The sequence below is a fragment of the Empidonax traillii genome, unplaced genomic scaffold (assembly GCF_003031625.1).
Source record: "Empidonax traillii isolate 1590-97213 ecotype Southwest subspecies unplaced genomic scaffold, ASM303162v1 scaffold688:size580741, whole genome shotgun sequence".
NCBI classification, from domain to species: domain Eukaryota; kingdom Metazoa; phylum Chordata; class Aves; order Passeriformes; family Tyrannidae; genus Empidonax; species Empidonax traillii.
The window spans coordinates 376999-389650 of record NW_020955881.1 but is presented as its reverse complement, the minus strand read 5'-3'; the positions used below and the strand labels follow the sequence as shown (position 1 = coordinate 389650).

The following is a 12652-nucleotide window of genomic DNA, read 5'->3' as shown; positions in this document are numbered from 1 at the left end:
AAGAGAAAGATTTCTATGTACCTCTGGAATAAAGTTCCTACCCCATGCTGGCTGTTTCTTTTGTCTCTATTCTGTTGCACTGCTGCGATGAGTTTAATCCTGCATTTGCCATTACCTGGAAAAGCTCAGGTGAACATGCAGCTCTTTTGCCTTGTGAGCCTGGAGCATTATGGACTTCAAACTAATGGAAATGAGATTTCCAACATGCCCTATTTCTATTTGGAAATGGAACTAAAAGCAGCCTACCCTCAGCGCCATGCCCTCTATTGCTGATAACAAACTTGATGCCAAGCAGCATTAATATCAACTACCTCTCTGGTCTGGATAAGGACTAACAGAGTGTTGTTAAGGAATTCAGAGGAGTAACAATGACTGAAGAGTTCTACAAAGAATTTAACAGGATGATTGAGCGATAAAATCACAGAAGTCAAAATAAATCTAAAGTGATTGCTGTGAGGAGGAACAGACATTCTAGCTCTGTATACACCAGAATCCTCCAACTTCTGCTATTTAAGCTTTTACTATTTAAGAATAAGGTCTTGGGATTTCACAGAATGGTCATGATAATGAATCCTTCAGCATTTATTTAGAATTACAGGTTAAGAAGTAGGAAAATAAGACTGAACTAAATGCAATGTGAAACTACATCTGAGTAATGTTTGCCTTTCTTTTTCCCCCAGTCTCAAAAAGAATGTAATAGAACTGGAAGAGGTTTCAGAGGATGGTCAAAATTATAGAATAGCTCCTGTATGAAGAAGAGTTAAGTAGACTTGAATCTCCTAGGCTGAAATGGGCCAGGAGATCTGGACATGAATAAAATAATGAGTGATACAAAGAAAGTGAACTGAGAAGGTTTATTTTGCTGTCTCAGGAGGTAGGGTCAGTTCAGAAGAACAACAACAAAAAAGTTGATCTAAAAATATTCATCTTGTTCTACTGAAGTCACAACTCCTTGGAATTTAGATGCAGGCAAAGATTTGTAATTTGATTCTCTGTAATAGAAGTAAATGACAGGTTTGTGTGAGTCACTTAACAATAAGGGTAGATAAGAGAGTTCATTGCATATGAAGAATTAAAAATACATTCTGCATCATATTTAGAAGACAATAATCTTTTAGACCAGTAGCTAACTTGCACTGCTGTTCCTCTGAGTACTTTAGTTAATTACAGAATCATGGAATATTTGAGCTTTGGATGGGACACCTGCTGTCTTGTCCACTACCATGCTGAAGCACTGTCAACAGAAGCAGGTTGTCCTAGGCTATGTCCAGACAGCTTTTTAATGTCTCCAAGGATGCAAATTCTACAGCCTCTCCAGGTAACCTGTGGCAGTACTCAGTCATGCAAATCCTCTTTCTTTATGTTCAGACAAAAAATCCTATTTCAGTTTGTGCCAATTCCATCTTGTCCTGTTACTGGGCACCAATGAGAAGAGTCTGGCTCCACTATTTTCAGTCTTCCATCAGATGACAAGACCTGAGACTTCTCTTCTCGTGGCTGAACAACCCCAGCTCTTTCAGCCTTTCCTCAGATGGGAGATGGTCCAGTCCCTTCATCATCTTTGTGGCCTTTTGCAGAACTCTTTCCAGTAGCTCCATATGTTTTTTGAACGGAGGAGCTCAGAACTGGACACAGGACTCCAGGTATGGCCTCATCACAGCTAAGTGGAAGGAAAGGATCACCTCCCACAGCCTACTAGCAACACTCACTCTAATGCAGCCCAGGATGCCATTGGCCTCCTTTGCAGCAAGGACACACTGCTGGCTCATGTTTAACTTGGTGTCTGCCAGGACACCCAGTCCAAGCTGCTTTCCAGTCAGTCAGTCCCCAACATGGACTGGTGCACTGGATTGTTCCTCCCTAGGTGCAGGACTCTACACTTCTTTTTGTTGAACTCTTTGGTTAAGAATGATTTTCCCTTCACAAATCTGTGTTCGCTGCTCCCAATTATCTTCCTGTCCTTCATATGTCTGGAAATGGTTCCCAAGATGAGTTGCTCTATCACCTTTCTGGGGATTGAGGTGAAGTGGACCAGCCTGTAGTTTGCTGGACTTCTTGTTGTTCTTGAAGATGAGTGACATTTGTTTTATTCCAGTTCTCAGTAACCACTGTGAATCCCTATGATCCTTGTAAGATAAGTGAGAGTGGCCTTTCAATGAGATTGACCAAATCCCCCATACTTGTGGGTGCATCCCATTAGGTTCCATGGACTTGTGCATGTCCAGTTTCTTTAAATGCTCCCTGACCTCAGCCTCTTCCAATGAGTGTCCTTGCTCTTTGTCATCTGGTCCTCTGACCATTTCGCTGCTGATATAACTGTAGAAGCATTCTTGTCGCCCTTCACGTCCCTCACCAGATTAAATTCTAGATGAAGTTTGGTTTTTTTAACCTCATCCTCATGCACTGGGGTGATATTTCAATATTCCTCACAGGTTACATGACCGTGCTTGCACCATTTTCTGCTTGAGTTTAGTCAGGAGCTCCTTGCTAATTCACACAGGCCTCCTGCTGCCTTTGCTTGATTTCCTGCTCAGCAGGATGGGTCATTTCTGAGCTTGGAGGAGATGATTCCTGTACATAACCAGCTCTCTTGCAGACCTCTTCTCTTCTGGGCTATATCCCATGGGGTTCTTCCAAGCAGATCCCTGAAGAGCTAAAGACTTCTCTCCTGAACTCAAGGACTGAGATCTTATTTTTAGCCTTTCTCTCTCCTCAGATCCTGAGGCAGTCCTGGGCCTTCACATCCCTGATCACTACTTTCTCCTCTGTAAATACCAGGTACAGCAGAGCACCTCCTCTTGCCATCTCTTTGATTATCAGTGTTAAGAACTTGTCAATGCGCTTCAGAAACCTCCTGGATTGCTTGTAAACACGAGGCTCTTCCAGTTGTCTGAAGAAAGCCTCATGTAATTCTGAAATCTGTTTGGAGGACTGTGGTCTGTACCTAGGCTGAGTACATTCTCAATACTGGGTAAATATTTTTCTGTAGCTGTTAAAAGCAGTAAACTCTTTCTAAGAGTAAAATATTTCGTAAGCTTCTGTGAGGGGTTTTCAGGCAAATTCTCTTCTTCAGTGTCCCAGTAGTGATTTGGGTAACTCCAGGTCTCGGGTTATAGACATCCATAGTCACTACAGTAGTTTATACCGTATCAAAGAATGTTTATGCTAGACTACACACAGTTAACATTAAGTGGACTAACTTTAATCTGAAACAAACTTGTGGGTGCACAAGATTATGTACTTAAACATTGTGTTTCCTCACATCACCAAATCAGAAAGCAACATATCACATGTAATTTGTCAGAGATTTTAGACCTACAGGTAATAACTTTCTTTGGAGAGGTGTAGGTGCCACTCACACTTGCATTATCATGCAATACATACAGGCGAAGGTGCTTTGTATTTTTATGTACTTTTAGAATCCACTCTCAGTGCTGATATTTGATAAACAAACATTCCTGATCCATGGCCTTTTATAAATATGTTATGGAAACGGATGACCGTGACTCCCAACATCCACTTGGTTCCTTTATGGACACTTAAGAATCAATTTCTTCACCAAGAGGCAGGAATTTGTTACAGAGGTACGTGGCTGAGTTTTAACTAAGTGAGCAAATCCTTTAACCCTCCTTATATCCTTTTCAATGTCAAAAAACTAGTGTCTGTTGCAGTTATAACTCGTGGAGGATCTCCTTGTTAATCCTGTGTTCAGTGTGACGAATACAAAAACACAACGCGCCTTCTCATGCAAAGAACCCACAATATAATCTGGTTCCCCAAGAAGTCCTATGTCACTTAGAAGTAAATGTAAACACTAAATAAGCAGGTTCTGATAAGGTGCTCTCCAATATTATTAACCCATGCTTGTTCTCCCTCTATGTTAATGTTACCATTTATCAACAGTTACCATTTATTATCTAGGTATGTGGAAGCTGTTTGATCAAACTGACAACAGCAACTTACTGCTGCTTTGCTAAAGCAAACATTGAAAAAACAACTTATTTTTATGTAGTGTTTACCACCAGCTTCTCTCTAGTATGCCCGTGTGTTTTGCTGTGATTTCATGGAAATTCATGACAGTAGTCGAGTTTACCTTGGGGATTTTTATTGGCTGTACATTTCAGTATTGATGAATTATTTCTCATCTACCATACTTTGTATGCCACCTGCTGTACAGCTTGGGCAGTAATTTCTGTATTCCAGTTGCCCCTCTACTGCCATTGTTGACAATTATTCTAGCAACAGGTCTAACTTTTTTAATGTCAGCAATTCTAGTACATGGTCTTTCCACGCATACGCTCACTGCCATAAACTTGCCTGAAATAATTTAATCTGCTACATTGCCAAATCAGCATGCATCAGCTGTCAAAACAATCATGTAGTTTCTTTGTTCATGTAAAAAAGCTTATAGCATGTAGCTACCCTATTAAGTTTCAAACAGATGTGGGATGCCCCCGTGTGCCATTTATACACAAGCAAGTTTTCTTACTTTATACAGCACAAGATCAATAGCAAGGTTTAAACTGATCAGCATGCTAGCAGCTCCTGGGATTTATTTGTTCAGGCAGGAGGTCTGTACATTTCATGGAAAAGCTTACATTTTGTAGCATTATAAATAAGGGACATGTAGCTGGACAAAGCCACTGAAATATATTCTTACTGCTACTGTGCTATAGTTGTGACAGCTTTCTCAGGAACAGACAACTGCAGTGCTGAGGGACAACACCACTGCTATGCCACTAGCTCCTAGTGAGATTGCTCCTGGTGTGAGAGCTCCACTTTGCACGTGGACACTTCAGATTGTTTGGAAATAGCATATTAAAAAGTATAATTCTGTACACCTTCCCAACAGAACCAAATACCTGAATGATGTTGGAAATGTGGGAAAAAATCTCTTTCAGCAAGATGATCACCTCTGTCGTGAGGGTGGTATCCAGGGCGTGGTGTTTTCAGGGAAGCTGCTCCTGTGGGGCTGTAACTGCTCCCACGGTTCAGTACAAGGACAATGTGGACAACAGCCAGGGAAGGCAATGACAAGTGGCTGGAAAAGTCTTTAGTACCATTTCTGTTGCACTTTCAACAAACCAAACTTTCTCTACGTGAAAAAGCATTTAGGTCAGGAATATAAAGCACTGGTGTGAAGCTGTGGGTGTCACCTAGGAAAGTCTTGCCTGGATTGTTGACTGGAGAGGCTGAAGGAGCTGGGTTTATTCACCCCAGAGAAGAGGCTGAAGGGGATCTATTTGTTGTCTGCCACTACCCAGAGGGGAGGTATAGACAATACAGAGCCAGGCTCTTCTCAGAGGGGCACAAGGAAAATGCAAGAGGCAACAGCTATGACTTGAAACAAGGGAAATTCATGACCAAGAAGGAGGTTGGATCGGATACTGCCAGAGTTCCTTTCCCATCTAGATCTTACTATGACTCTGTTTTTTTTGCTTTGATAGAGACAAAACCAAATACTGGCAGGCAAACTTCCCTTCTTAATAGAACTATGGAGACCAGACCTGCTAGCAATACAAACTGGAAGTGAGAGCATTTCCTCAGGAATATGCCAGGTCTCACAGCAGAGCTTATGGCCACAGCAAAATATATGTGCCACAGCTCTGCATCTCTCTCCCATGCAGTGATGGACTGAGTTAAAAATTCCTATTTTTCTTTTCTACTGCCACAATCAGCAGCCTACATCTTGCCCTGTACAGCTTGGCCCCATGTTCATCTGCATCTTTTGTCCTCTCTAGCTTTAGAATAAGCAATAGAAATCTGCACAAGTGATCTTTCTCATGACCTCAGTTCCCCAGGTCTCTTCTGCCTTCTAACATTACTTTCTGTATGATTGACAACATCTTCAAAAAGAAAACGAGGAGAGAGGAGCTGTGGAGAACCCCTCCTCTGCCTTGGGACAGCACAGGCAAAGGGTCACATGGGATATTTTTAGAACAGAATCCAATGGCAGGGATGTGAGGAAGGCACAGAGAAAAACACAGCTGTGAAACCTAACACTTGGCTTCACAGATACTGAGAGCAGGAACAGCAGAGAAACAGATTGAGGAGACGCAGCAGAAGACGAGTGAGGAAAAGGTACATGACGGTAACAAGGGAATGGTAAAAGTAAGGGACTAAGAGGCAATGAACACCTAGGAAAGAGACAGCTAAAATAGATTATTGGAGAGAAATGGGGCAAAAAATGCCAGGAGCAGAAAAAATTAATAAAGTGGCCATATTATATAAATAAGCAGAGATACTTCAATCACAGAAGGGATCTCAGGACAAGAAATGGTCAGATGACTCATCAGCACTCTCATGTAGACCATTTGTGACCTTGATGGCTGACCTGCAACTACTCACTCTACCATATCTCCTCATCCCAAGGCATAAGGGCTTCATGAGTAACTTAGGCTGTGGATTGTGACACTGCAATACATTTTCTAAATCAGAGGAAAATAGAAATCATTCCTAAAGTCTTTGAAGTCAGGCAACGACCTACTGTCTCTCTTTTACTACTGATAGCATGCCCAAAGAGCAGCAATTGCTTTATGTCTGATGTCTTAAAATTAATGTATGCCACATTAGTTCAGAAGTGCTCTCTGCTATTGTTCACTCACTAAACAAGAAAGAACTAACATGACTGAGAACACGCAGTGAAGAGAGGTAATGATGATACTTGAGAGGAGCCTGCTCCTAAAGATAGCATTTTAAGGCGTAAATTGCTAAGATACTCAAGTCCTGAAAGTGTCTGGTATCCACTTGAGGCAACTACATCCAGAATTATGATCCCTTTTTCACTTGCTACTTAATCCTTATAAATGTTATTCGTTTTTCTTGTTTTGAGAATTAATTTATTCTTCATTGAGATTAGCAATTCAGTGCCTACTTAACACTAATGCTTGGATTATATCCAGAAATTAGCTGCTCTCAGTAACTAGCTGCTACTCTGCCTATGATCCCTGAGGACCTGAATATATATAGTCATTCTCAAAGAATTCCCAACTTTACAGTTATCTCTGATGAAGCAGGCTGTAGCATGGCTGTCTCCTTATCACAAAGCTTATCTGGAACTTGAATTCAATAAAGAACTGATAATTTTGGGTTTCCCTCTGCAGATACCTGAGGAATCAAAAGGTTACCATTTATTACACTATCCTGACCTGTCCAGAAGCCTAAAAGAGCTCTCAATGGCAAATATTTGGAATAAAGTTATTAATAAATTAAGGACATGTAAGACATTGTCTTTTTTTCTCTCCCTTATAGCTATTTAGTAATATACAAATATTTTGTCAAAGACTTGCCTTAGCTCACGTTATACAGATCACTATCTTTGAACTCAAGACATCTAGTACTAGTTGTGTCTTCTCTCATTAGTCTAAATACTCTGACTAGTCTAGTTCTACTCTAATGAATCTAAAACTGAAAACTGTAGAGATTCATGAGCTGGTTGCATCTGCAGAAGAAATATAGCCTTTTTATCCAAGTAGCATACTTGCTATTTCTGCATCTTTTGCTGTCCCATGCTCTCTTTTTTACCACTATTTTTGTCCAGATTTGTAGTATTTCCTTACAGTTCAGTACCTCATGCAATCATTACAAGTTTGTTTACTATGCAAACAGGTCACAGCAGTCCCATTACATTCTATATTAGGCTCAGTCTCGATGCCCCGGTGTTGGTGCCACTCGCTCCTAACAGTGAGGATGTTTCTTTTTTATATTGGACAACAAAGTCAGGCTGCCAGAGATTAAATATATCATAATCCAGCCTTTCCACTGTAATGATTGTATCCTTCTGCAATGTTAATACTTTATATGTGATAAATAGCACTCTTAGTAAAACACTTGATCTGAGGGCATGTGCTTGTGAAACGCCTCTTTGGAGTACTCAGAAATTTACATTCATTACATGTCTGAATTTTAAATCAATATTTCAGTCATAAAGGGCTATATGGTCACATCAAAGATCATACAGTTCTTCATTCATCTGTGAAGCACTAAGTCCTACACAAGAGCAGTCTTCAGCAGCAGAGAATTTTGAAGTGAAAGCTGCTCTCCTGCTCTTCAGCTCAGCTTTCTGCTACAAAAGACAACCCTCTCCTTAGTAAACCAGGTGTTCTAGAAGCAGAAATCAGAAAGTGTAGCAACAGCCTTCATTCAAATATCTATAAACCAAAGCAGTGCAAGACCCTGCTTGGATGTGCCCAAGAGACATCGTAAAGCAACAGGTAAAAAAGTCTCCATCTTTCTTTTCAGTAGCTTAAAGAAGACGAGATTTCATACTTTCCCCAGCCTCAACACAATCTTATTTGTCTCCAAACACTGCTACCAAAACCTTGCGTGCTCAGGTCACTATTCATTTTTAGAGGCTGGGATTCCCTTCATGCTGCTCCACAGGCAATCTAGAATGTATGATGCTACTTCTCACCTCAGTGACCAAAGTGGCATTTTAGACAGTACAGACTGCTACCTCCACTTGCCCAGAAAAGCGGGAGGATTCACGAGATGCAATGAATCTTAGTTTTCCTAGTTGGCAATAACTCTTTAAAGTAGTTAAAGCAGAAAGTGGCACAACAGTTCGTGTCCAAATACCTATAAAGCAAAGCAGTGCCTGACCCCAGCTGGGTGTCTCCAAAAGATGCCCTAGAAAAACATGCTCCATGCTCTCACAGCACCTGTTAACAGCCACTATGGCAGAATCCTAACCACATCTTCTAGGAGCTGTAAGGAAGGGCAGGGAAAGGTTTGAGTGTCTTATCTGTGGTTGTCTGGAAAAAGGAAACCTATTCACAACCAGCAGTTGTATTTCTATGCCGCTCTGCAGAGTAGGCGTCGCTACAGACTCAGCCCTGAGTCACTCCAGCACTTTTTTCCTTGTCTGATGATGTAAATTTTTCATCCACGTGGATTAGGATCAACTCTCATTTTCACTCTGAGCAAAGGAAAATATGGCCTCATTCTCTCTTGGGGGAAGCCACTATTGGAGAAAGTGCTCAGGTGGATCTCTCACAGAGTCTGTCTAATGCAAACAGGGAAGGATATTTGTAGGCAAAGAAAGCATTGAACCCCTTAAGCAGAGAAGGGAAGCCAGCTTTCATGTAGGAAACATTCTGTCCTGCTGCAGGTATTGTACTCACCAGTGTTTGTTGGTATCTGAACGCCTTTGTTGGAGAGGCATCCCCAGTCATATCCCCAGCAACCGCGTCCTGTGGGATTAGGGTTTGTTCAGGACAATGTCTTCCTATCTGCCCTCCACAGCAAAATCATGGAGTGAAACAGGCACAAGGCTTCAGCTAAAATCCCACAGAGAACCCTGAGAGAGAAGGTTACTGATGAGGGAAAGACAGAGAGGGAGAGTGTAACCAGAAACTCCCTGCCCCCTCCTGTTCAGTCTGCTTGGGCACAGCAGCCGCTTCCCTGCCTTAATCTCTCTCTGCTGACCTGGCAATGGGACAGCTCAGTAAATTAACAGGAGGTAACATTTCCCTCTCCTCTCTCTGGCAATGTCATTCTTCACTGCATTTGGAAAGAGTGGGAGACCATAGAAAGAATGGGTGCTGACAGCAGAGAGACTAGGGATGAAAAGGGTAGAAATGAAAAATTACCAAAATTAGAGACAAGAGAACCATCCTGCAACTTATGTAGGATTATTTCTACAACTTGTTTCAGGGACAACTTTGTGAAGTGTCAGCATCTGAGAGAGCAAGTATTCTAGCTGGCTATGGAAATCTCATCTATATAAATTACACACTGTCCTCACATTTAACATAATTTTTCTTAAAGCACACCCATTATTGCTGGTTAATCCACCACGAATAACCAGCCTTCCTCACAGTCTTAGTACCTTCATCCACAGGCATAACCAACAGTCAGTATCTTTTTCATCCAGAATCACAGAATGGCTGATGTTGGAAAGGAGCTCTGGAAGTCATCAGGCCCAACTTCCCTGCTCAACCAGTGCCCCTGGAACCAGTTGCCAGGAGCCATGTCCAGACAGCTTTTGATTATCTCTAAGGATGGAGACTCCACAACTCTGTGCAACCTCCTGCAGTGCTCAGGTACTCTCACAGTAGAGTTTCCTGATGTTCAGATGGAGCCTCCTGGGTGTGCCCATGGCCTGTGGTCTTGTCACTGGGTACCACTGAAAAGAGCTTGGCTTTGTTCTCTTCACAACCTCCTTTCAGCTATTCATATGCATTGATAAGATCCCCCAAACCTTCTTTTCTCCAGGCTGAACAGTCCCAGTCCCAGCTCCCTCAGCCACTCCTGATAACATGAGATGCTTCAGTCCCTTCATCATCTTTGTGGCCTGTCTCCATGTTTCTCTTGTAGACAGGAGCCCAGAACTAGGCACAGGCATCCAGCTGCAGACTTGCCAGGGCTGAGCAGAGGGGAAGGATAACTTCCTTTGACTTCCTGCCACTCTCTTCCTAATGCAGCCCAGGATACCATTAGCCTTGTTTAGAACAAAGGTACACTGTTGGCTTCCATTCACCTTGCTGTCCTCCAGAACCCTGGCATCTTCTGCCAAGCTGCTTCCCAGCTGGGTGGCTCCCAACATCACATGGTGCATGGGATTGCTCCTCCCCAGGTGCAGGACTTTGCACTTCTTATTGAACTCCATAAGGTTGTTTTCATGAGGTTTCAACTGTTAATGATGCATTTTTCCTTTTTTTATTTTTTTCCCCATCATCCACAGACGTGAACTTCAAGTTTTGAAACATTTTGTGACAGATACACCAAAAGAATACATACTAACATCTAAATACGTGATTCCTGACAACTACCTTGAAAAGATCTGATTTTCTTCTTGTGTTAATATTGGTGGGTTATTTTCTTAATTTCTGACTAGAAATGACACGGGAATATAGAAGACAACAGAAAAAACGATGTTTAACCAAATTTCTTATACATAAATCCAGTAAAGTTGCTCAACAGCACAGTCAGGAAGGGTTTGTGGGCTGTTGAGGATCCTGAGGCATCTGCAGGGTTGCAAAGTAGGGAGGTCCTGCCTCCTGCCCTGCTGTGTTTTGGGCCTTTGCCACAAGAAAAAAAAGGAGGAGCTAACAGTATAGGAAGCACAAAATCAGAGTTCTGCTGTGTGCTTCTGCCTTGAAAAACAGCACTGAGCAGCTGTGGTAACGGCTACGTCCTCAGTTGAGTCACTGCTACTGTCTGCTGTACCCTGAGGCAGCAGCAAGCACAGAAGTTTCTGGGGAAGGGAGCAGATAATATAGGCCAGTTTTTTTCACAGACAACTGCTCATTTTTTTTTATCTGCTATCTGTAAAGCTTTTCATTCAGGGAAAATGATAAATTCTATATCTAGGCAAAGCAGTTACTTAGAGCAACGTCATGACTTCCTAAGCTGCTGCTCCCACTAAATAAAGATGGGTTATGTAAGGTTATGTGAAAGGTGAAAGCATCTGCTTTATTAAGGTTATTCAGTGAAGGACCTTTTCAATGCAAAAGTTGGAAAGCCACAACTAACACCACACAGAGACCCAGAACTCAGAGACAGAGAGAGAACAGAGATCATGCAAAAGACCAAATGTTTCCAGTCAGTATTTGTCAGGTCCTTAGGAAACTACAGCCACAGCTTTGGACAGGTACAGCCTCGACTTTGTAACTATTATGAAGAGGGAAAGAAGAGGAACATAAGGATTTGAACTAGGTCTGCAAGACTACGCAAAACTTGATAAGGAAAAGAGTTGGGGAGGAACAAAAGGGGGAATAGATGGAAAGGGACAGGTTTTGTGAAAATCAAGGCTGGTCAGTGTCTGTCCTATCTTCACATTAAATGCTTTCTCAATTATCTTTCCATGAAATCTTGTTATCCCATGCACATGAGGCTGGAAGTTCGAGGTGACAGCATCTGGCAAGACTGGCAGACGAGGGGTGTTGGGGTTCTGGGGACAGGAGCTGAAGTAAGTGGGGTCTCAGCATCAGTAGCTGGAGTGGCCATAGCTCTCCAGATCTCAAGAGGTGCTCAGAGTGTTAGCTACAGACCAGATCTGTGTGAGGAGACCTGGCACTATTAGCTAGGTCAGACCAGGGCTGTAGTCAGCCAAGCCTGTGGTCTTAGCAACAGGAGTGCACATGTGTCTGCTCCAGCCTCTAGGATGGGATGAGCATGTGTCTTGGATGCAGCTGCTGATGCACGAAGCCCAGGGTTTCTGGGCTGGGCAGGAGGAATACCCAAACCAGAGATGTAAGAGGCAGTGGCAGTTTGTAACATTCCTTAACACTTTATTTCCTGTGTAAATTGATGTAGAAAATTTAAGCCCATGCTGAGTGTGGCCTCTTCTTCTCACCCTAAGTCACTTTACAATTGACTGAATACTAATAGCTAGGTAGTTTTTTTTCTTTACAACCTGAACATAACAAATCCAAATCTAAGTGTTTTCTTAATACAGCACGATGCTCACCTTTCTCAAAGCATGGTTTCTATGTGAGGTGTTACTGTTCATCCTTATTTTGCAGCTGCAAACCAAAACTTTTAGGAGTGACAAAGAAAATAAAAACTTTTAAAAAATACTAAAAAAAAAATAAAAATCAGTGGCCTGAACCATACAAATTCCAGTTATATTTCTAAGTCAGAGAAACGAGTACAACTCCAAGCTCTTTGAAAGAGATAACGAATTACAAAGATGTCATCTGAAGAATTT

At 42.0% G+C, this 12652-nt stretch overlaps 2 protein-coding genes across 2 annotated transcripts in view; both read right to left on the bottom strand.

Moving 5' to 3' along the window:
• Window positions 1-9307, bottom strand: part of CLCN1 (chloride voltage-gated channel 1) — a 57222-nt gene extending 47915 nt beyond the window's left edge. Inside the window, exon 1 of the mRNA XM_027899760.1 lies at window positions 9123-9307. Within this exon, the coding sequence (XP_027755561.1) occupies window positions 9123-9173 (51 nt within the window). The 5' untranslated portion in view covers window positions 9174-9307. The remainder of the gene's footprint in view (window positions 1-9122) is intronic.
• The window catches only part of CASP2 (caspase 2), a 30338-nt gene continuing 20875 nt past the window's right edge, over window positions 3190-12652 (bottom strand). The window contains exons 10-11 of the mRNA XM_027899762.1: window positions 9356-9358; window positions 3190-3199 (exon numbers count right to left, since the gene is read on the bottom strand). The gene's annotated coding sequence lies outside the window, so the exon portion shown is untranslated. The remainder of the gene's footprint in view (window positions 3200-9355; window positions 9359-12652) is intronic.